The 23,100-nt window shown below is 45.5% G+C and overlaps 1 protein-coding gene across 1 annotated transcript in view; it reads right to left on the reverse strand.

Moving 5' to 3' along the window:
• Window positions 1–694: 694 nt before the first annotated feature.
• LOC147672501 (ubiquitin carboxyl-terminal hydrolase 22-A-like) overlaps window positions 695–23,100 on the reverse strand; it is a 377,196-nt gene continuing 354,790 nt past the window's right edge. The window contains exon 9 of the mRNA XM_086947987.1: window positions 695–1,019. Within this exon, the coding sequence (XP_086804113.1) occupies window positions 695–1,019 (325 nt within the window). The remainder of the gene's footprint in view (window positions 1,020–23,100) is intronic.

Raw genomic sequence — 23,100 nt, forward strand, 5'->3', positions numbered from 1 at the left:
TTCTAGGTCTCTTATGTAAAGTGAACCCATGATAAGGGGCTGCTTTAGCAATTAACTCTTGATATGTGTTATCAGGAGGGAAAGGTTTGGCTGGATACAGATCAGGATTTGTGTCTCCCTGTGGATCAATGTTATAGTCATCACTTGGGCCAGGTAGATGATCATCATTGTCTTCATTAGCAGCAATATCTGGATCTATGTCTGGAGACCCTGGAGGTGCAATCTATAATGGGTCTGATGGTGGTACGACAGATAGTGGTGGAGCGGGTGGAGTGGTTGGAGTAATATTAATAGGACTAGTCGCTATGTCCTTTTTCTTCTTCAGAGGTATTCTAGACTCAGTGTCTATCTTCCTTTTTGGAGGTGGTATCACTGGGGTAGTGGTAATGTGTCCAGTTTTAGGGTTAATGTGGATTATGTGACATTTGGGATCCAGCTTTTGCTGCATTTTCTCCAAAATAGGCTCTGGTGGCTTCAAAGGAGCATCTTTGACTTTTGGTGCCGAGCTGAATTTGTCTTTCATCTTTCAATGCCTAATGTTTTGGCATGGAGGGGATATAATCTCGGTTCGAGGCCGTAGCGAAAGGCTTTAGTTTGTGCCGAGCCAGAAGGCAGGGAAGTGGAATCAGTTTCAGTGGCTATCGCGGCCTGATGGCAGTGGTGCCCCAGAAGCCTTTGGCTTGATTGGAGTAAGTTACATGGTCAAAGGGGCTTTGTTACTTACAGCACCCTGTCCAGATAGAACGTCGTGGGACTCAAGTTCGATCTCCAACTCAGAATCAGAGCCCGGAACTGAAAAGTCCGCTTCCGCTGCTGCCTCCATCTCTTCTTGTTCGGCCTCTTCACCAAAGATATCAGGAGTTTCTTCGATTGCATGTGACTGCATCGAGCACGACTGTCCCAGAGTCCTTTTTGAACTGAACAACCTACAAGCATTGCAGTCTTCCTCTTTATGCTCAGGGGAGAGACAAAGGTTACAGACCTTATAAAGATCAGTGCGCTGGTATTTAGAATGGCACCTAGGACAGAACTGTAATGGCATCCATACCATTGGCAGAAGACTGGATGCAAGATCTTCGAGTATAAACCAGAGAAGATCTAGGTCTGAAGGCAGCGGTCAGTGTTTTTTATGGATAGTGAAAGTTCTTCGACATGCAGAACATGGTAACGCAATCGAAAACAATACCGAAGAGGGTAGAGTGAATTGCGAACCAATGTGATCCAGATTAAAAATTTCTAATCGCAGCAATACACGTCCAAACCCGAAGGCGGAAAAAAACAATCCAACAATTGAGTCAATGCCCATGTGCACTATCACCGAAAGGATGAGTCACCTTTCCTCATGACTAGAAAAGACTTCTTCAAAGAACAACTTTCAAACATCCGGACCCAACACTAGATGGCAGGAGTATGCAAAGCATGTGTATCTGCAGCACACATGCCTCAAACATAAAATTATTGCTTATGCCCAAACACAATTGAATCTGAAGTGGGAGGACTAGGGATGAGGTTAAAAAAAGTATGAGGCGCAGTTGTTAAGAACTACTTCTCCTTGGCAATAAGCAGGGTGGTTTACATGTTTCGCCCGGAAAATCCCTCTAGGAGTCAATGACCTTCATCAGGACCTCACAAAAGTCAGATTATTTTCTTCTTGGCACTCCAGTGGTTACCTTCTTTCTTTTTTGTAACAAATCAGAACTGTAGGTATATTAGTCTGCAGAACTTGGAAAAAGAACACAAGACTCAGGGAAAGCAAAAAATAAAGTATAGCATATACAGATTTTTCCTCATACTTGTGTATTTCCTTAGTATCTCGATAAGTGATGATTACTGCATGTATGTATCACCTAGATCGTGCAGAATTCATAATATTGCACCAAGCAAGTTGTGTGGGTGGAAAGTATGCTTCTGTTTCTATTCATAATAGAAAAAATACAATATCTTTTCAAAAAGTCCACCGATTGTGACCATCATTGGTCTGAAGTCTCAACAAAATTCGAAAGGGAAGTATTAGTTTAAAAAGAGGAAAGGGAGGTTTGTTTTGATGTGTACAAACAATTTGTTCTCAACTGTATCTGCCTATTTAGAAACATGGCAATATGCTATCCTGGTCTCAATCATGCACTCGTCATTAAAGGTTGGTGCCAGGTTTATTTTTTTAAAACTATATACAAGGGCACTCGAAATGGTCACGCCTATTAATGTTAAACAGTAGCTGAAGGCAGGCTTACATAGAAGCAATTGCAATACTGCCCAGGAAAGCCATGAAAACCTATTTTACGAGTAGACTGTGCTCTAGGGGGTGTAGGTAAAGTTCTTTTAGCTTTGATGTGAGCGAGCAAAAAAGCAACAAAGCTACTTGGTTTCTACGGAAATCTTTGGTTCTGTTAATGTAATACATTAGAGCTCTATTAACCTCTATTGTATGAAGACCCCTTTCCGCAAATGAGCCTGTTTGAGGGAAGAAAAGGAAAATGCTACTTACCAGTATGCATCTGTTCTTGGCATGTAGAGCTGCAGATTTACCCTGTGCATTAGATCGCCAACTGGTGTTGGGCTCAGATGATTGCATGTTTTTGTCGTCTTGGAAGAAGTCTTTGTAGTCACCAGATAGGTGACTCCTCCCTTGGACGATAGTGCGCATGGGCATCTCCTCCATCCTTAGATTGTTTTTCGCCATGATGGGAAATGATGGAGTTTGTAGAAAGAAGAAAGGATGTCCATGCGTGTATATCTAATTAAGATCGAACTGGAACAGATACAGGCCCCGGGGAGGCGGGAGGGCGTGTAAGAATCTGCAGCTCTACATGCCAAGAACAGATGCATACTGGTAAGTAGCATTTTCCGTTCGAGGCATATGAGCTGCAGATCTTACACTGTGCAAAGATTGTACAGCAGTGTCTCCCCTTAGCGGTGGTCACCTGTATCTGTTGAAGTAGTTTGAAAGAGGGTTTGGAGGACAGCTTTGCCTACTGCAGCTTGCTTCTTAGCTTGCACATCAACACAATAGTGTTTAGTGAAGGTGTGTGTTGTAGACCATGTTGCTGCCTTGCAAATGTCTGCTAGGGGAATGTTCCCTAAGAAAGCCATGGAGGATCCTATTTTGCACGTGGAGTGCGCCCTAGGAGGAACTGTTAATGCACGTTTTGCTTTTTGTTAGCATATCTGTATACATTTTACAATCCACCTTGCAATTCCAGCTTTAGAGATGGGGTTGCCTTTATGTGGTGGAGAGCAAGCTACAAACAATTGCTTTGTGAAAGGATTAGGTCCTATCTATATAATAGAGGAGAGCTCTTTTAACGTCTAGTGTGTGTAGAGCTCTTTCTGCTACAGAGTCTGGGTTTTGGAAAAACACTGGTAACTCTACAGATTGGTTTAAATGAAACGGAGTAATGACTTTTGGATGGAATTTGGGATTTGTTCTGAGAACCACTTTATTACGGTGTAATTGTAAAAATGGTTCTTGTGTAGTGAAAGCTTGAATCTCACTTACTCTCCTAAGCGAGGTAATAGCTATTAGAAAAGCTGTTTTCCGTGTGAGGAAATGCAGTTCACATTTGTGTAGAGGTTCAAAAGGTGGTCCCACGAGCCTTGCAAGAACAATGTTTAGGTCCCACACTGGAGAGGGTAGTAACCTGGGAAGAATGATTCTTTTTAATCCTTCCATAAACGCTTTAATAGCAGGCACTCTAAATAGAGACAGATGTTGTCTATTTTGTAAATATGCTGCAATTGCTGCCAGATGTAGGCGTATAAATGAATATGCCAAATTACATCTTTGTAAATGTAGATGGTAACAAATGATATTTTGGATGGAAGCATCTAGGGGATCAATTTGGTTATTGTTGCAGTAAATGGCTAATCTTTTCCATTTAGCAGCATAGCACGCTCTAATAGTAGGTCTCCTGGCTTCTTTAATGATATTCATACAGTCTGGTGGTAAGTTAAGATAACCAAACTCTAAGACTTCAGGAGCCAGATCGCCAGATTCAGTTGACTTGGGTCTGGATGTCTGATGTCTCCATGGTTCTGCATTAGCAGGGATGGTGTCAGGCGTAGTTTTTGGTGTGGAACTAGGGATAGTTCTAGCTGTGTTGTATACCACGGTTGGCGTGCCCATGTGGGAGCTACTAAAATCAGTTTGAGCGACTGTTGTCTTAGCTTGCGCACTATTAGTGGTGTTAGTGGTAGTGGCGGAAAAGCATACGCAAATCTACTTGACCAGTTGATCCATATCTCATCGCCCTTGGACAGCGGGTGTGGAAACCTGGCGGCGAAGGTTGGGCATTTTGCGTTTTGGTGTGTGGCGAACAGATCTAGGTCTGGATGACCCCACTTGTGAAAGAATGGTTGCAGAACTTGCGGATGTAGTTCCCATCCGTGAATCTGTTGTGTCTGTCGATTTAACAGATCTGCTATCTGATTGTGAACTCCTGGAAGGTGTTCTGCTAACAGATATATGTTTTGTGGAATGGCCCATCTCCAAATGTTCTGTGCAAGCTGGGACAGCTGTAGAGAGTGTGTGCCCCCCCCCTGTTTTTGTATATTGTACATAGCTGTCATTTTGTCAGTATGGATTAAGACAGCTTTGTTCTGTACTTGTACTTGGAATGTTTTGAGTGCTAAGAATATTGCTAGCAACTCTAGGTGATTGATATGGAACAACTTTTGTTGGTTGGTCCATGGCCCTTGAGTTGTATGATGTAGGAGATGGGCTCCCCATCCTGGGAGAGATTAGTCTGCTGTAAGTACTATTTGTGGAACAGGTTCGCGGAACGGCCACCCTTTTGTCATGTTTTTGGTGTTCCACCACTGCAGAGAGTGATCTGTGCGGCTGTCTACCAACACCAGGTCTGTTAGTTGTCCTTGGGCCTGATTCCACTGTTGGGCTAGATATTCTTGTAACGGACGCATTTGCAGTCTTGCATATGGTACAATGAAGATGCAAGATGCCATCATGCCTATTAGTCTCATGAACACTCTGGCAGGGAGAGAGTGTTGATGTTGGAACTTTGTGACTAAAGCTTGAATGCTCTATCATTGCTGGACTGGGATACGCTAGAGCTGTAGACGTGTTTATTGTAGCCCCTAAATATTGATGTACATGAGAGGGCTGTAGGTGCGACTTGATGTAGTTGATTGTGAACCCCAAGTCGTGCAATGTTTGAATTGTTTGATGTGTGTGTTGAACACACTGATTGAATGATTTGGCTTTTATGAGCCAATCGTCCAGATAAGGGAAGACATGTATTTGTTGTCTTCTGAGATGTGCTGCTACTACTGCTAGGCCCTTTGTGAACACTCTTGGTGCAGTTGTTACCCCCGAATGGAAGGACTTTTGAATTGATAATGCTGTGCTTCCAGTACAAACCTTAGATACTTCCTGTGAGAAGGCTGTATAGTTCAAGTTCAGGAATTTGTATAGCGCACTACTCACCAGAGGGTCTCAAGGCGCTTGGGGGAGGGTGGGTGCGTTATTTGTCGAATAGCCAGGTTTTAAGCTGCTTTCTGAAGGAGATGTGGTTCTGTGTGAGGCGGAGGTGGGTGGGGAGAGAATTCCAGGTTTTGGCCGCTAAGTAGGAGAAGGATCTTCCTCCCACGGTGGATCTGTGAATGCGCGGATTTGCGGCAAGGGCTTGATTGGATGATCGTAGTTGGAGGTGGGTGTGTAGAAGGACAGTCTTGTGTTGAGGCATTCCGGTCCTAGGTCGTAGAGGGCCTTGTGTGCGTGGGTGAGGAGACGGAACGTTATTCTCTTGTTGACGGGAAGCCAGTGGAGGTCTTTCAGGTGACCGGAGACGTGAGCTTGACAGGGGATATCCAGGATGAGTCTGGCTGAGGCATTTTGGATGCGTTGGAGTTTTTTCTATAGTTTGGCTGTGGTTCCGGCGTAAAGGGTATTTCCATAATCCAGTCGGCTAGTGATCAGTGCGTGGGTGACTTTTTCTTGTTTCGGTGGGGATCCAACGGAAGATTTTCTTGAGCATGCGTAGGATGTTGAAGCATGAAGATGACAGCGTTGACTTGTCTGGTCATCGAGAGGGAGGAGTCTAGGATGAAGCCCAGGTTACGTGCGTGATCTGTAGGTATGGGTGCTGTACCCAGGGTCGGTGGCCACCATGAGTCGTCCCAGGAAGAGGGGGATGATCCTAAAATGAGGACTTCAGTTTTGTTAGAGTTTAGTTTTAAACGGCTGTTCCTCATCCATCATGTAGATTTGTTTTAGCGGTGTTTGGGTCTTTGGTGAGGGAGAGGATCAGCTGGGTGTTGTCTGCGTAGGAGATGATGTTGAGGTTGTGTTGTCGCGCGATGGATGCGAGGTGACTCATGTAAACGTTGAAGAGAGTGGGACTGAGGGATGATCCTTGTGGTATGCCGCAGATGACTTTGGTGGCCTCTGATTTGAATAGGGGGAGGCGGACTCTCTGGGTTCTTCTGGCGAGGAACGAGATGATCCAGTCCAGAGCTTTTCCTTGTATAATGACGTTGCAGAGGCGTTGTATGAGGGTGCTATGACAGACTGTCGAAGGCGGCGGAGAGGTCGAGAAGGATGAGGGCAACTGTTTCTCCGTTGTCCAGTAGCGTTCGGATGTCGTCTGTAGCTGCGATGAGGGCAGTTTCGGTGCTGTGTTTGGCTCGGAAGCCGGACTGTGAGGGGTCGAGGGAATTGTTAGATTCAAGGAAGGCATGTGGAAGTAGGCGTCTTTTAGATCCAGTGTTGTAAGGAAGTCGCCTTGTTGCAGCAATGGGAGAACTTGTTGTAAAGTGATCATATGAAAATGATTTGAGTGTATATAGTGATTGAGGGACCTGAGGTCGAGAATTGGTCTTAGTGTCCCGTCCTTTTTGAGTATTAGAAAATACAGCGAGTAAACCCCTGTTCCTTTATGTTGTAAAGGAACTATTTCTATTGCGTTCTTTTGAAGAAGTGATAGGACTTCTTGTTTGAGCAGCGCAAGATGTTCTGCAGACATTGGACGCTGCCTGGGTGGTATGTGTGGAGGGGTAGCTGTAAGTTCGAGGCAGTAGCCATACTGGATAATTTGTCTTACCCACCTGTCTGTTGTGATGGAATTCCAGACAGGTAGGAACTGTGTTAGTCTGCCCCCCCGCCCCACCCCACAGGAGTGGAATGCTATTTTAGGAGCAGAGGGAAGTCACTGTTTTGTGGTGAAAGAGGTTTGAATATTGTTGTTACCTCTACCTCTTCCTTTATTGTTGTTGCCTCTATAGCCTCCTTTAAAATATCCTTTACTGGAGGATGCCTGTGTTTTGGATTTGAAGGAAGCTGTATTGTCTGCTCCAGTTTGTTTGGAGCCTCCTCTATAGAATGAGCGACGAAAAGAGCCTCTAGCCTGTGTGGATTGCAAAGCTCCCATAGATTTGGCTGTATCTGTATCTTTTTCATTTTCTCCAGTGCTGTGTCTACCTCTGGTCCAAACACTTGATGTTGGTTGAATGGCTGATTTAATATGGTAGTTTGCACTTCCTGCTTAAACACTGAAATGCGTAGCCACGCATGACGTCTAAGTAGGACACTAGTGTTTACAGCTCTAGATGAAGTGGCTGCTACATCAAGTGCACACTTGATTGAGGCATTTGAAATTAACTTGCCTTCTTGTAGAAGGTAGTTTGCCTGCGCCTTATATTGGTCAGGTAGATGTTGAATTCATTTTTCTAACTGATCATAATGAGCCCCGTCATATCTTGCAAGGAGGGCTTGCGTGTTAGCTATACGCCATGTAGCTTGTGCAGCTATTCTTTTGCCTGAAGCATCTATTACCTTAGGTTCTTTATCAGGGGGTGGTGCTTCACCTGACGTCTGAGTTTTCTAGCATTTGAGACAACTAGTGAATCTAAGGGTAGCTGTCCTTTAATGTAGGCTGGATTACCAGGAGCAGGTTTACTATACTTTTTCTCAATTCTAGGGTTTAGGATCCTAGCACGTACAGGATCTTTGAATACCTCTGGAGCATGTTTGATGACCCCTTTGATCATAGGAAGAATTTGAACAGATCTTTGAGATTGTTCAAACGTATCTAATAGAAAATCTTCCTCTACCTCATCTGAATGCATGTTGACCCCATGATCAATGGCAGCCCTATTCAGTAAGTGCCCAAAACCAATATTGTCCCCTGGGGTGGAAGGTTTTGATGGATAGGACTGTGGGTCAGGAATATCTGGCACATCTTGTGGGTTGGGTACTCCCAAACTGGATCATCAACAGGGTAGGGAAAAAGGCTCATCTAGGTATACCCCTCCCCCTATACTATACTCATCATTTTGAGGTGTATGTGGTGAGGAGAGTGTTCAGGAGAATTCTGAGATGAATTGTTAGGAGGAACAGGAGATGAAGAAGGAAGTATAGGAGAAGAAGGGTGCATAGGAGATGTAGCAGAGTCCTTCTTCACCAGCACTACAGGTGTAGGTGCTGTGTCAGATTTCCTCTTCCTGTGTGGTGTAGTGGATACATGACCTGTGTTTGGGTCAATGTAGATCTTTTGTAGAGGATCAGGCTGGAAAAGTTATTCTCTTTGCGGAACCTTTGGCGGTGCCGATTTTTTCGGTTCCGGGCGTGGTTGCTGCTTGTCTTTAGCCTTAGGAGTTGTAACTGTGTCCTTTGGCATAGATTTCGGCACCGAAGGTGTTGTTTTTCGGAGTCGAAGACTGTTTCGAGGGCTTGAGCGCATCGGAATCAGGCCTAGTATGTTTCAGTACCGAAGATATTTGTTTCGGAGTGGAAGCTGGTCTCGTCGGCTTCGAGGCGTCAGACACTGGCTTCATATTTTTGTCTTTAGAAGTCAACGGTTTTGGAGCCGAGGGAGCTGCTGGGATCGGCACGTGCGGCTTGCTCGGTAAGGAGCTACCGGAAGGCTTGAGTATTTTTTTCGGAGCCTGGCTCGATGGCGGGGCTTTCGAAGTGTGTTTTCAGTCTCGACTGGGCCCCGGAGGCGGAGTGTTGACCTTTGCCTTCGATTTGGGTGGTGGGTATGGGGCCGGGGCAGTAGTACTTAGGCGCGGACACGATGGTATGGAGTCATCTGAGTCGTCTGCCTCTGATACGATTTGGAGATTGTCTGAATCTTCTTCGGGAACGAGCGGAACTTCTTCGTCGAAGATATCCACCGATTCTGGGGCCGACCTCTGCATGTTGTGTCGACGGGCCCTCCGATCTCGAATGGTTTTCTTGTATCGAAAGAACGCACAGGCTGTGCAGCTGGATTCGTCGTGTTCCGGCAATAAGCACAGGTTACACACCACGTGATGGTCACTGTGTGGGAACTTTGCTCCACAGTTGGGGCATCTTTTGAATGGCGTCCTTTCCATGAGGTGTAGGCCTCACGGCGTGGATAGGCTCAACGGCCCGCGCCGATGACCGGAATCGAGCTGATGGATTCGAGACTATGTTGGTCGATATCGAAAGTAGTTTGGTGAAGTTCAAAAACGTTTTTACGCGTCGAAGTACTTGAAAAGTAGATTTCGAACCAGAACGGAAAAAGTTCATCCGAACCCAGTGGCGGAAAAAAACAATAAGGATGGAGCCGATGCCCATGCGCACTATTCTCCAAGGGAGAGTCACCTATCTCGTGACTACAAAGACTTCTTCCAAGACGACAACAACATGCAATCATCCGAGCCCAACACCAGGTGGCGATCTAATGCAGTGTGTAAGATCTGCAGCTAATATGCCTCGAACCAGTTATTTTAACTGATTGCTTAAGGTGGAAAGGGAAAACCACCTTTAGAAGGAATTTTGGGTTTGTGTTAAGGACCACCCTATCTCTGTGTAATTGGAAGAAAGGGTTTTCCAAGGTTGGTGCCTGGAGGTCAATGACTCATCTAAGTGAAGTAATGGCAATTAAAAAGGCGACCTTCCAACACAGAAACTGAAGGGAACTAATATGCAACGGTTCAAAAGGTGGACCCATAAGTCTAGTGAGAACAATATTGAGATTCAATGTGGGTGCATATGGAACTCGGTGGAATTTCCCTTTTAAGGCCTTCCAGAAAGGCCTTAATTACTTGCACTTAGAAAAAAGATAAGTGTTGCCTTTTGTAGATAGGCAGCCACTGCAGCAAGATGCAAGCGTATTGAAGTCCAGGCAAGGCGAGAGAGCTGTAAATTAAGAAGGTAGCAAACAATGTTTTGTACAGTTGCATTGAATGGATCAATTTTCTTATTACAGCAGTAAAAGACAAATCTTTTCCACTTCGCTGCAAAACATGCTCTACTGGTAGACCTACAAGGTTCTTTAAGAATGGTCATACATTCCGGTGGAGATTCAGGTAACCAAAATCTATGACCTAAGCAGCTAAATCACAAGGCTGAGTTCCTTTGGATTTGGATGCCCGATTTAGTCATTGTTCCGAGTGAGAAGGTCATGGTTGAGGTGAAACTTCTCATGGGCAACTACAGAGAGTTTGCCAAGTGTTGTGAACCAGGGTGGAAGATGAGAGGTTTGCCTGAGCTTTTGAACCAGAAACTGAAGAAGAGGGAGAGGAGGAAAAGCCCAGGCAAATATCCTGATCAGTTAATTCATACAGCATAGCCCTTGGATACAGGGTGCGGGAACCTGGTGACAAAGATTGGGCATTTTGCGCTGCTTGTTGTCACGAACAGGTCAATGTGTAGAAACCTCCACTTGTCAAAGTAGGGGAGGACGACTTGGGGGTGGAGTTTCCACTTGTGGGCTTGTTGCCGCATCATGCTGGGGAGGCTGGAAACGTCGCTGTCTGATCCCGGCGAGGTGTTCAGCTAACAGATAGATGCTGTGATGTACTGCTCAATGTCAAATTATCCGAGATAAGCATGGTAACTGTAGAGTGTGTCCCCCCTGCTTTTGTACATAGTATATGGCTGTAGTCTTGTCCGTTGGGACCAAGACAAATTTGCCTACGAAGTGAGGTAGGAACACTTTCAACACTAGGTGAACAGCTTGAAGCTCAAGGTAGTTGATGCAGAGACCTTGGTGTTTGGCATCTCAGAGACCCTGAACTTTGAGATCTTGTAGGTGATCACACCATACCGTAAGGGATCAGTTCTCTGTCAGATTGATTTGTGGAATAGGGTTGAGGAACAGCCGCCCTTTTAACAGGTTTTGTGTGTTCCACCACTGAAGAGAGCAATGGGTGCAGCCGTCTACCAACACAAGATCCATTTACTGACCCAGTGACTGAGACCACTAGTGTGCTAGACATTCTTGCACCAGACGCATGTGTAATCGTGCATGTGGCACTATGGTAATGCATGAGACTAAGCAGACACTCTTGCTACCTCCTCCCCCATTTTAGACCACAACTCGCAACTGGATCGTTCTACCAGGATCTGATCATTGAGGTCATTTCAGCTCCTGGACACCAGACTTTCAAATCACTCCTCACTTTCATTAAGTCAGGTTCACCTCTTAACTTTTGCCCTCCTGAGGTATTTGGCAATCTTGAACTTTTCGCAAGGGATTTACTAACACAGCTTTTAAATGCCTTACTTTCGGAAGGTATCATCCCACGGGCATGGAAACATGCAATGGTCATGCATCTACTTAAAAAACCTAATCTTGACCCCTTCACCTGATCGAACTATAGACCATTATCCCTCTTGGCTGTCCTGTCCAAAGTCCTAGAAAAGCACATGAACAAAACTCACGATGCATACAGAACAGAATGGCCTACTCCACCCATCATAATCGGGCTTTAGAGTTGGCCACAGTACAGAGTTGCAAAAAGAACAATGATGGACCGAATGTTGAACAATGTCAAACAATCACCCCAGTAAAGAAATCTGGGCCTAAATCTATCTGTTTTTTTTTCTCCCCATGCCATTGAAGCTTAAACCTAGCCATATGCAAATCAGTCTTGACCCTGTTCCCTATTGGAACAGTCAGCTCAAACTGCCAGGCCAGGTTCTCCGTGGACCAGAAGCAAGCATCCTAGGACCGGTTATGGGTTTCCCCCCTCATCCATGCCACTGGAGTCAAGCCATCCTGGCTGATATGGGGTGATGCCCAGAAACCGGTCCCAGGATGCTCATTTCCGGTCCAGGGAGGAGCTGGCTTGGCAGTTCGGTCTGGACTGTTCCCATGAGGCACAGTGTCAAGACTGATTTGCATATGGCTGGGTTTAAACTGGGGTGGCATGGTGACCAAAAGAACAATGGATTTAACTCAGATCTATTGACTGGGGGTGAATGCTTGATTTGCTCTGCATTCCGTCCATCATCTGTGTCTTTTGCTTTCGCGTACAGAGTTGGCTAGGCTAGCAGTAACTGAATATCTAAGGCAACAACTAGACAACGGTGGCACTGCTGCACTGATTCTGTTGGACTTCAGTGCAGTTTGACACAGTGACACACAGCACTCTATTCCATAGGTTAAAGGCCATAGGGGTGCAGGACACAGCTCGGTCCGGGCTTTGATCCTTTCTCCAGAATCGTGCCTTCCAACTACACACCTATCAGCATTGTTCTAAGCTGCAGCCCCTACCTTCTGGGTTACCCCAGGGTTTCACTCTTAGCCCAACCCTCTTTAACATATATAAGGCCATTTGCGGACACTGTAGAAAAGTGTAGTCTTACCCTTTTCTCTTGCGCAGACAATACTCAGATCACTGTCTCCTTGTCATCTCCGGAGAGTTAAGTGCAGAGGCACTTAACTGCCTCATACAGGTCTCCTTCTGGATAAACTAACTCCTTGAAGTCAAATGAAGGAAAGACGGAGGTCTTATTGGTGGGCAACCTTCTCCACCTCTGGGACCCACCCATCTGTGGACCGAGGTGATGGGTACTTTACCCACCCATGTGCCATTAATCAAGAATTTAGGTCTGGCTGGATGAGAATGTTTTCATGAGTCACCAAATCACTAAGTGACTGCAACCTGCTTCAGGATCTTGAGATGGCTCAAAAGAATTTTAGGATGTCTGCCACCCTCAGCCCAGCAAACAGCCATCCAGGCCTTGGTCATCCAGCGAGTAGACAATGGAAACTTACTTTATCTAGGGGTTGTGAATTACCTTCTCAGGCATCTCCAGATCATGCAGAATGCAGAGGCAAGACTCCTTCTGCATTCACCCCCCACCCTAAGTTCCATCCCACTGCCTGCCTGCTCCATGAACTGCACTGGCTCCCAGTTGAGCATTGCGTTCAATTCAAAGCGCTGTGCTATACGCACACTTTTCCCAAACTCCTGCTCCTCCTACCTAAGATCCTTGGTGTTGCCATATACACCTAGCCAGTGTGAGAAAGTGGCTCTATATATACTGGACCAGAATAAGGTACATTGTGTATAAAGTCCACAAACCCCAAAGGTATAACAGAGGTTAAAGCCAGGTGTGACCTTACTCTCTAAAGTGGTAGCTTGGTCGAGCAGTAAGGCAGTACCAGAGGACAGTGTAAAGCATTTGTTGTACACACTCAGTCAGCAAAAAGGTTCACACACAAAGACTGAACTCCAGGCCAATTGTTTTTACATCAAATGTATAGTTTTATTTCTAGAACAAACAGGTATCAACATATATTGTTCTCAATATGAGAGGTCTCAGATGAGTGCTTTGTAGAAAGGCAATACACTTTGTAAACACAATAGGTACAGGGGCTGCAGTAGGCAACACAATTCTACACACAATTAAGCATGGAGCACAATGGATTTTCTTATATAAACACAGTTGATTACTTTGTAGATTACTTTGGTAGTTCCAGGACTGGCTACTAGATTCAGTCCTGGGGTCTAAGCTGAAAACAGTTTAGCAAAAACGTTTTAGGAATTGCAGTGATTTTTAAAGGAATATAAAGCTATTTTAAAAGTTCACACTTAGAAACTTTAACATAAATCTGGCAATGTTATCCAATGGGAGAAAATTCCGGTTGCAGGTAAAGTACGATCTCGTTACTTTGGTAATCCAGTACTGGGCTCCTGGGTCCAGCACTGGGGTCTCAACTTAAAACAGGTAAGTAATTTCGTTTCAGTATTTCATATGATTTTTAAAGAATATTTCAAGTTTTCAAAAGTAGACAGAAGAAATTTCATAGAAAAGCAGACAATGGTTTCCTATGGAGAAAATTCAGGTTACTAGTAAACCAGGTAAGGATTACTTTCGCGGTTCAGTGCTGGGCTACAAGGTACAGTACTAGCTTCTCTCCTGATCACAGGTGATGACTTCGGAATCCGGTTAATTTTATATGAATATTTTAAGTTTCCAAAACTTCACACTTGGAAGATTTTTCGAGTCAAACCAGTCAATGTTATCCAATGGCAGGTGAGTGAGTTACCAGTTTCCAGGTGAGTACTCGACTGGTGAAGTTGTGGTTCTGGGCATAGACTCAGGGGTCCCCCAGGGTCAGGTAGGTACAGTTGGTTCACCCTCAGCGGCGCAGGGGCGGCAGGGTGCAGAGGTAGTTAGGTTCAATGTTATACAATGAGGGACAGGGGGCCTCCGGTTGGTGGCTGCTGGCTAGCAGGCCACGCAGCTGTGGGAGCTGGGCTCCTGGTCACTTGCTCAGGGCAAAAGGGGAAGCAGGATAGGGCAAAGGTGGCACAGCCAGCAGTACTCTGGCGGCTGGGTGCAGGGTGCTTTTGAGCAGTTGGGCGCTTAATGTTATCCAATGGGAAAGGTAAAAAGGAAATAAATGCTGCAGGCTCGGGGGAGGAGACTCTCCAGGGGCGACCAGCACTTCGAGAGGTGAGTTGGGATCTTGGAGCACAGGTAGGTACCCCAAAGGGAGGCACAGGGGGCTGTAGGGCGCCGGGTGCAGGGGTGTCTTTGGGTGTCGGAAAAGCTTACTCAGCTGGTCGCGGTTGGGTTGGCCCCTGGTTCTGAGTCTGCAGGCGTTGTCTGGTTCGTCGAGGAGGGTCTTTGGGCATTGGACTTCGGGTCCCAGTCGCCGGGGGGGCGTACTCGTGGTCTTGGATCACTCGGGCACGGGCCGGGCTCAGCAGGTGCAGAGTGAGCTGGCCCGGAGCTTCCTGGCTGGCACAAGGGGGGTTGTTGCAGCAGAGCCTCTGCTGATAGGAGTCACAGTCTTTAAGAGGGTCAAGGCAGGAAGGTCCTCTGGGTGTCCCAAGGTTGCTGTCCGCAGGAGTCGCCGGGATTTAGGCAGGTTTCAGGATCGACAGGCCGGTAGGGCAGGGGCCAAGTCAGTTGTCGTCCTGTTAGCAGCTGCACGGCGGGTCTTCTTCCTTTTCTCATCAAGATCTGAGGAAGGAACGTTCAGGGTGCCCCTAAATACTGAATTTAGGGGCGTTACAGGTAGGGCAAGGGCAGGGACCAATAGGTCCCTGTCCTGGGGTGGGTGCACCCCCTAGCCTGCTCCTCTCCTGTGGGAGGGGGGCAGGAGCCTAGCTGTGATTGGGCAGGGCTCCCCCTCTTCAAGATGGCCGGAGCCCGGGGTCGTGGTTCACCTAGTCTCCCCCACCTGAGGGGTGGGGTTGGCACCCCCCCCCCCCTTCCTGACGTAGTTTTTCCCGCCAGAGTGGAGGTCAGGACTGGTGGGGGGCCAGTTGCTGGGTAAAGCAAATGGTCTGGAGAAGCTCACAGAGGCGGCATGCCTTTGAAGCTTCCCCCTGCCCATCATGAAGGAGGAGACCTAGCACCTCGCCCAGGATGTGCATTGTTGCAGGCCCAGGAGAGCGGGGGCTTTCCACCCAGGGGTCCAGCAACATGTCCGCTGTGTGGCAGCCTCTGCAGCCACTCAGCCCAGTCGTGGATTGTAGGTTAGGTTTTCAGGGGGCATCTCTAAGAAGCCCTCTGGTGCATTTTACATTATATCCCACACTGGCATCAGTGCGGGTTTAATGTGCGGAGAAGTTTGGTACCAAACTGGTCAGTCTTCAGTGTAGCCATTATAGTGCTGTGGAGTTCGTAATGACAACCTTCCAGCACCATATACTCTTAATGGCATCACTGCACTTAGTGCCCAGGAATGGCCCTTGGTACTGTACGGGCACAGGGCTCATGCACCCGTACCCATACCCATACCTCTGGCATAGGGTCCTCAGCTAGAGGGGTGACTGAAGTATGCCAGGACAGTGGGTTCTGTGGGCATGGCACACAGGGATGTGTGACATGTCGACTTTGTTTAGTTCTGTACTTAGACAGTGAGCCTGCAAAGGCAGGGTGTGGGTGTCAGGGTACAGGGCCCCTGAGGGTGGCACAATAAGTTCTGCAGTCCTCAGGGGTCTTCTCTGGTCACCATGCCCTGAGTACCTAGGGTACCATTTACTAGGGGCTGATAGGTGGCCAGAGATGCCAATTGGGTTTTAGTTTCAACACAGTTATAGGGAAGGAACACAGCCCCTGGGTACCTGGTTGGCAGGAACCCAGGGCACACTCAGTCAAAGCACATCAGCAGTTCAGAAAAAAGTGGGGGCATACCAATGCAAGAAAGATGCCACTTTCTCACTGCCGGTCTCTGCAATCAAGCCATTTGGATCTCGCTGTAGTTCCTAGAGTTAGGAGATCCAGACAAGGAGACCAACCCTTTTTCTTTTTAGGCCCAAACTTCCCCTTGACTGGAGAGCCTGCTGCTTGCTTGCAGTCTTCCGCAGGAAGCTTAAAACCTGGTTGTTTCAAAATTTGATATAGGGAGTCGTCTCTGTGGTGTCTCTGGTTACTTTTTCCGTGGCCTCGTGCTGGGAAAAACTAGGTTGGGAAGCCATGCCCTGTATATATTTGAATAATAATAATAATGAGGCCATCAAACCCAGCAGACGCACAACTGTTCTGACTGTCAATTGTTGATTGGCTGGTATTGTGGTAGCAGTGTCTGGTAATTTTGAATTGTTGTTGTATTGGGATAGGCCAATCCCAGTTCTATGTTGAGAATAGCCCCCAGAAACGGCTGAACTTGTAAGGATTGAAGATGAAATTATTGGATATTGATGGTAAACCCTCATTGGTGGAGCAGATCTAGTGACCAGTGTGTGTTGGTGACACAGAAGCAGGATACTGGCTTTGAGAAGCTAGTCGTCCAGATATGGATAGACATGTATGTTTTATCTGCAAAGATGTGCTGCTACCACGACAGAGCATTTAGTGAAGAACTGGGGTGCAGTGGTCACCCTGAATGAGAAGACTTTGAACTAGTAATGTTTGCTAGCTATGACAAAACAGAGGCATTTGCGGTGTGCTGGGTGATTTGGGATGTGAAAGTAATGTTTGGAGGCGTGGTGATGAGCTCAAGACAGTAACCATGTGGATAATGTCCAATATCCACAGATTCAATGTTATGGATTGCAAGGTGGGGAAAAACTGATGAATGTAATCCCCGACAGGTGTGAGATGATCAGGGGGAAGTAAAAGGGAGTCACTTCTTGGTGTTGGTTGGGGCACCATGTGAGGAAGCCCCTTTGCCCCGACCTCTGGAATTGTTACTCTCATATGTATATGCGTATGAAATAACCTCTTGAGGGAGAGTTGTGAATTTTTAAGAGAGGAGGAAGGGGCATTGAAAGATGCTGCTTTGGAGACTGCCCTATATGAGGAGTGATGAAAGGAGCCACAGGAAGTGGGTTTCTAGAGGGCACCAATGGACGTAGTGACCTCTGTGTCCATCTTCATCTTCTACAGTGCTTGGTCCACTTGTGGGCCAAACAGGTGTTCCTTGTCAAAAGGGACATTTAAAAGTGTCTGCTGTACTTCTGGTTGAAAGCCAGAGATATTTAGCCAAGCATGTGTGCGTAACAGGACACTGGGGTTAATACCCCTGGCAGCTGTATCTGTGGAATCTAAGGCACACCTAAAGGAGGAATTGGAGAGGAGTTTGCACTCTTGCTTAAGTTCCTGCCATCTTTCAATGCGCCTCTGGGGGGTACTGGAGGAGTTCCTCCATCTTTTCCCAGTGGGTCCGATCATATCTGGCTAAGAGGTCTTGTGTATTTGCAATCTGCCAATGATTGGCGGAGTGCACTGCCACTTGTGTCCCTGAAGCGCCAATGAGCTTAGACTTTTGATTGGGAGGTAGAGCTTCAGTAGTGGTTTGTGAATTAGCCCTTTTATGAGTATTGGAGACAACCAAAGAGTCAGGGGGAAGTTGCCCTCTAATATAAATAGGGTCTGAGGGTGCGGCTTTGCATTGCTTACGGACCCTGGGAGTGATTATGCATGCTCACACAGGGTCCTCAAAGATGTGATATGTAGGACATCATGCTCTTCGACATAGGAGGTATTGTGAAGCCCAATGTGTAGTAGATACTCTATGGGCTCTTTACGAAGCGGGATTCCATGGGAAGCAGCAGCTTCAGTGACACGTTACTGATATCAGGCGGGGTGATCAGAAGGTGATGGATTAACAGGTTATATGTCTGGATCAGTATCCCCAGGGGGATCAAAGTCATAATTTGTCCAGGCCCCCAGCCGTCCTCCGCACACGCCCACTGTGACGTCGGACGGCCAGGGGCCGTCTGATGCATCAAAGAGGTTAACAGGCACCAGCAAGTCAATTGCTTCCTCAAAGAAAAATTGGTGACTCGATGTAGGAGACGCCAACACTACAGTCTTCGTTGGATGCGTCCAGTCTGAAGCTGGATATGGATCTGCTTTTGTTTTGGATCGAGACGTTCCTGCATGGTCTGGAGGATTGGCTTCATGGAGTACTGGGAGCAGATATTTTTGCAGGTCCCGAAATTTGCGGTGTCCATGTAGGTTTGGATTTCAGTACTGAAGTGGCCTGAGCTGAGAATGTGGAGGGTGGGCTCGATACGGAACTGGATGGCTTCACCTGTGTTTTCAGTACCAAGCCAGAGGACGGGACTGCCGTAGCTGGTGTTCTTTGCCAACCATGTCCTGTTGGCAGTGTCAGCCCGAAAGCCTTATGTTCAATTGTACCAAAATGTTTGAGGTGGCAGGATGGGGACACAAGTACTCTTGGTATGTTGACTTGGTGGAAGATCCAGCATTTGGAGGTTGATCTCATAGTCTGAGTCATCCTCAGAGGCTTCAAGGAGTTCCTCCTGCTCCTCCTCTGTTACAGCCTGTTTCCCGAAGAGGGCGGGTGTGTTCTCTACCTTCTCACACTACATCTTCCTGCGATGTGCCCTTCGGTCCTGTAAGGTCTTCTTGGATCAAAGTGATCTGCAGGTCTCGCAGTCTTCTTCATTGTGATTGGAAGACATGCACAGGTCACCTAACTTACTCCATTTTGAATATACATCGTCATTTTGGGCTCTCATTTTATGCCTGCTTCAGAGTATGAGGTTTTCATATCTTTTCAACACAGAGAAAAACAGCCTTGCTGGAACAGAATGTGTGGAATTTGCGTTTGGATGCCTTAGATAGGAATGTACTTCTTGGTCTCGGAGTCAAAACACAGAGGGCTGCCCAGCTTCCGTCTTGACCTTGGAACAGACTGGAATGCCCATCTTTGGTTTTGCAATAGATGAAGGCAGGAGGAATTTCTAGAAGTCTCTCTCCGCGTTAGTAAAAATTATTAAAGACAGGACGTTTTTGAGTTCCTACAGAAGCTCATTCGTGGGGTGGATGTACCATCACAAAAAAGTTTTGCTGTACCATTGAGACTTCTGGGTGACTGACTGAAAGGGCTTCCCAGTCGAGCTGACCAGAATGCTGAACTCAAAGGTTATGTTTTCATGTTGTGCTCTTCATAATTGAGGTTCTCATTTGACATAGTTTATTTATGATATATGGCAGTGCTTGGTTCTTGCATTGGTTGTCCATTATTTGTTTGTCTTCTACTTTTATATTGGACGTGTGAGTTTTTCGTTTTATTTGACTTGTGTGTGTTTATTATTATTATTTGCGTGTTTCACCTCATGCATTTGAACTTGGGCGTTTTATTATTACTTGCTTGTGTACACACTTATACATACATTTGCATGTAGTTTTATTGCATTCATTTGAAGTCTTCTACTGAATGCGGATTTTCTTATATTTGGGAGTGTAAAGCAAGACAAGCACCTTGGGCAGAAACGGAATGCAGTCTGTTCCATTAGCAGGACATTTTAGGAGATGAAAAGGAAAGTTAAGACCAAGGAACGCCGTTGGTGCACGTCGATCTGACAAGCGAAAGGCTTCCAAATTTCAAAACACAAAGATGGGAACGTGTTTCATTACAACACAAATGAGAGTAAATGTAGATTACAAAAAGAAGTTTGAAACAGCCTCGAACCAGCGCAGTGTAATATACGTCTGAAGCAGATGGCGGAAAGAAAATCTAACAATGGAGTTGATGCCCATGCGCATTGTCACCAAGGGGAGGAGTCAATATCTTGTGACTCAAAAGACTTCTTTGAAAGAAAAAGAAAAAAAAACCAATGTGCACACATAGGGGCCCAACACTATATTGCAGATATATGGAAAGCATGTGTATCTACAGCCACACATACCTTGAACATATAATTACAATATTACTTTTCCAACGCCAATCTGTTTATACGGGTTATCAGTAATTCAGCCACCATGGAGGTTCCTTTGCTACCTACAAGCTTTGTAATCTGTACTTTTGTTGAACTGTTATAGTAACTACCGTTTAATGTAACTGTGACCAATCAGTCTTTGGCAAGTGCACAGACACCCGGAAGGTAAAGTTCACAGGTTATAAAACTGCAAATAATTAAATAAAAATGAAGGTCTTAGTATGGCAGAGTTAAACTCTGTGGACAAAGATCCAATGGACTGAAAGGGAATTAGAATATTTAGGATCATGAGACTAACAGTATCTGCTGGGCAAACATCTTTAGGTGATTCAGATGACTTGGTTAACAGGGGATCTTTGGTTTAAGACAAGCTTATTTCTTTGAAAGCAGTGAAGAAATTGCAAGGCAAAGAGTTAAAGGTCTCGTTTATATCGTTACAAGGGAATTTCTGACAATCTCTCTCCTGAAGAGCCTGACTTTATCAAAGAAAACAATAGAGAAACAAAGAATGCTAGAGTGTGAATAACTTAATTTCCAACTGCTTGTGTTTGGATTTTTGAATGTGAGCAAGCAGTATCATCTCACCAAACCATGAAAATCATGATCGTCCAACAAGGTCATAACCATTTTGTCAAGTTAGTTAAAGCCAAAAGAGGGGTTAGATGGACAGTACTAAAGAACAAAACTGAACGCAACTTGCAAGTAGAAGTGAAGAATGTCAATCCCTTCCAAGACAAGCCCAAGGTTGAAACTTTTGAGGTAAATGATCCTGAAAAATTAACATGAGCATATCACCCCCTTTATTGTGTCCTTTTTTAAAGCTTATTGTAAGATATCATTTCATCCTCCATCAGTAATGAATACCAAGAGTCTGTTATAGAAAGCATCTGCAAAGATCTACTCTGTAACACCATCTTAAACTGCAAATTTGCATTAAAGAGACAGCAACACATTTCCAAAGGGTATGCAGTTCACAAGGAAGTAAACAAGTCCAGATGTTTCCAGTAGTCTGGAGTAGAAAAGGTTTTAATCCCAGAGAACATTTCATGAGGTTATATCAAGCATTCAGAAAGGAGAGAAAAGTTCCACTAAGCAGTTGACTAAAACTGGCAAGTGTGTGAATTAGCATGACTGCTCAACAAACTGTGGTTAATGAAAATTGCCAAGACCCTAGTATTACATACTGGGTGAGTTGTGTATTCTGGCTTAATTGTGCTTTACAAATGTAGTGGGATGTTGGAAAAGTTAAAGATGCCAACAAAGTGTGTGCTATTCACACAGGTTCATACATCATGGTAGTATCTGCAATGTGCTACCTGAGGTCTGAGACTACGCTCAATGGCCTGAACCCATTTAAGTACCAGGAGTACCACCCCTATCTACCTACTGAGCTTAACCCATTCTAATAAGAACACCTGATCTATTCAAACAGAAGTCGTCACCTCAGACAGGCTGCCATTTTATACTGTACAGTAGCACACCGGGCATCATATTAACAGTTGCAGTCTAAAGGAGTTATATAAAATTCTAATAAAATTGTCTGCATCCATTAAAATTGGAGTAGAACTGAAATATATCTTGGAGACATAATGGTATTTGATTCCAGGCCCATGAAATGTGATAGTGTTTTGTTTCCGGATACATACAGTCTGAGGGTTTAATAGCAGACAAGAACATCTAAGAGCATGTCATGACAAGATTTACAATTGCAGCGTCAACCATTTGTTTTTCATTATACAAAACACATGCAACATTCTTTTTGAATTTCCAAAAAATCTTTGATCTTTACTATGAAAATCCGAGGTGTAAATGCACTATTGGCTTATTCTTTTCAAAATAATTACTGTGGAAAAAAGTCTCAACCTTCCCATACCTCCAAACTTGGCAGGGCTTGGCTCACTTGCAACACTTTTTTGGTTTAATGTGAATATTGGTGATCTTTTTGCTAGTCTCGGCTACTTTTCATTCTGCAATAAGCCTCGATTAAAGCATTATCCTGATTTGCTTGGCTATTTATCACATTATTTTATTTAAAATAACCCGTGATGAAAGGGACAGCTTGTAAAATTGAAAGGTTGTCATCTTAGGTTTCGTCTTTTCTACATAAATGGCTATATATATATTTTTATTGTATTTATTTCTTTTTTATTTTAGGAGTTTTATATAGCGCTGACCAGACCCGAGGGTATCGGAGCGCTTTACAGCATTGTTTCAAGGTAGGTAAGCATATTAGAATAGGCGTCAGCAAAAAGAAAAGAACGTTTGGTAGTCCAAGCGTGCTAAGGCTTATGGAAGCGGTGGACGAGTTTGGAGGTAGCCTTGTTGCATGCTAATTTCGGTAGACCTAAGAGGATCGGCAGACCAGTGGTCCAGAGTCTTCAAGGCGGAGTGGAAGAGTCCTGAGGTAGCCTTGTTGAATGCTGAGTGGAGGTGGACCGAGGATCGTGAGGTCGCTTAATCATGTGCAAGGATAGCCTTGAGGCGGGCTGAGGAGGAAGTAAGCAGAGTCGAGTCAGAGCACACTGGCCTCAGGGGTAGCGTGGCTATACATTTGGGAGGGCGCGGTTCAGCAGGAGGATTTTAAGGTGTTTTTTGGAATATTGTGAAGGAAGGGATAGTTCCGATGTCTGCTGGGATGGAGTTCCAAATTTTGAGTGCGGTTCCGGCAAATGATTTCGCAGCTGTTTGGTGTTTGCTTGTTTTCAAGGGGATGAGAAGGAGGGAGTTTGAGCTCCT

This window comes from Lissotriton vulgaris, unplaced genomic scaffold, assembly GCF_964263255.1.
Source record: "Lissotriton vulgaris unplaced genomic scaffold, aLisVul1.2 SCAFFOLD_902, whole genome shotgun sequence".
NCBI classification, from domain to species: Eukaryota; Metazoa; Chordata; class Amphibia; order Caudata; family Salamandridae; genus Lissotriton; species Lissotriton vulgaris.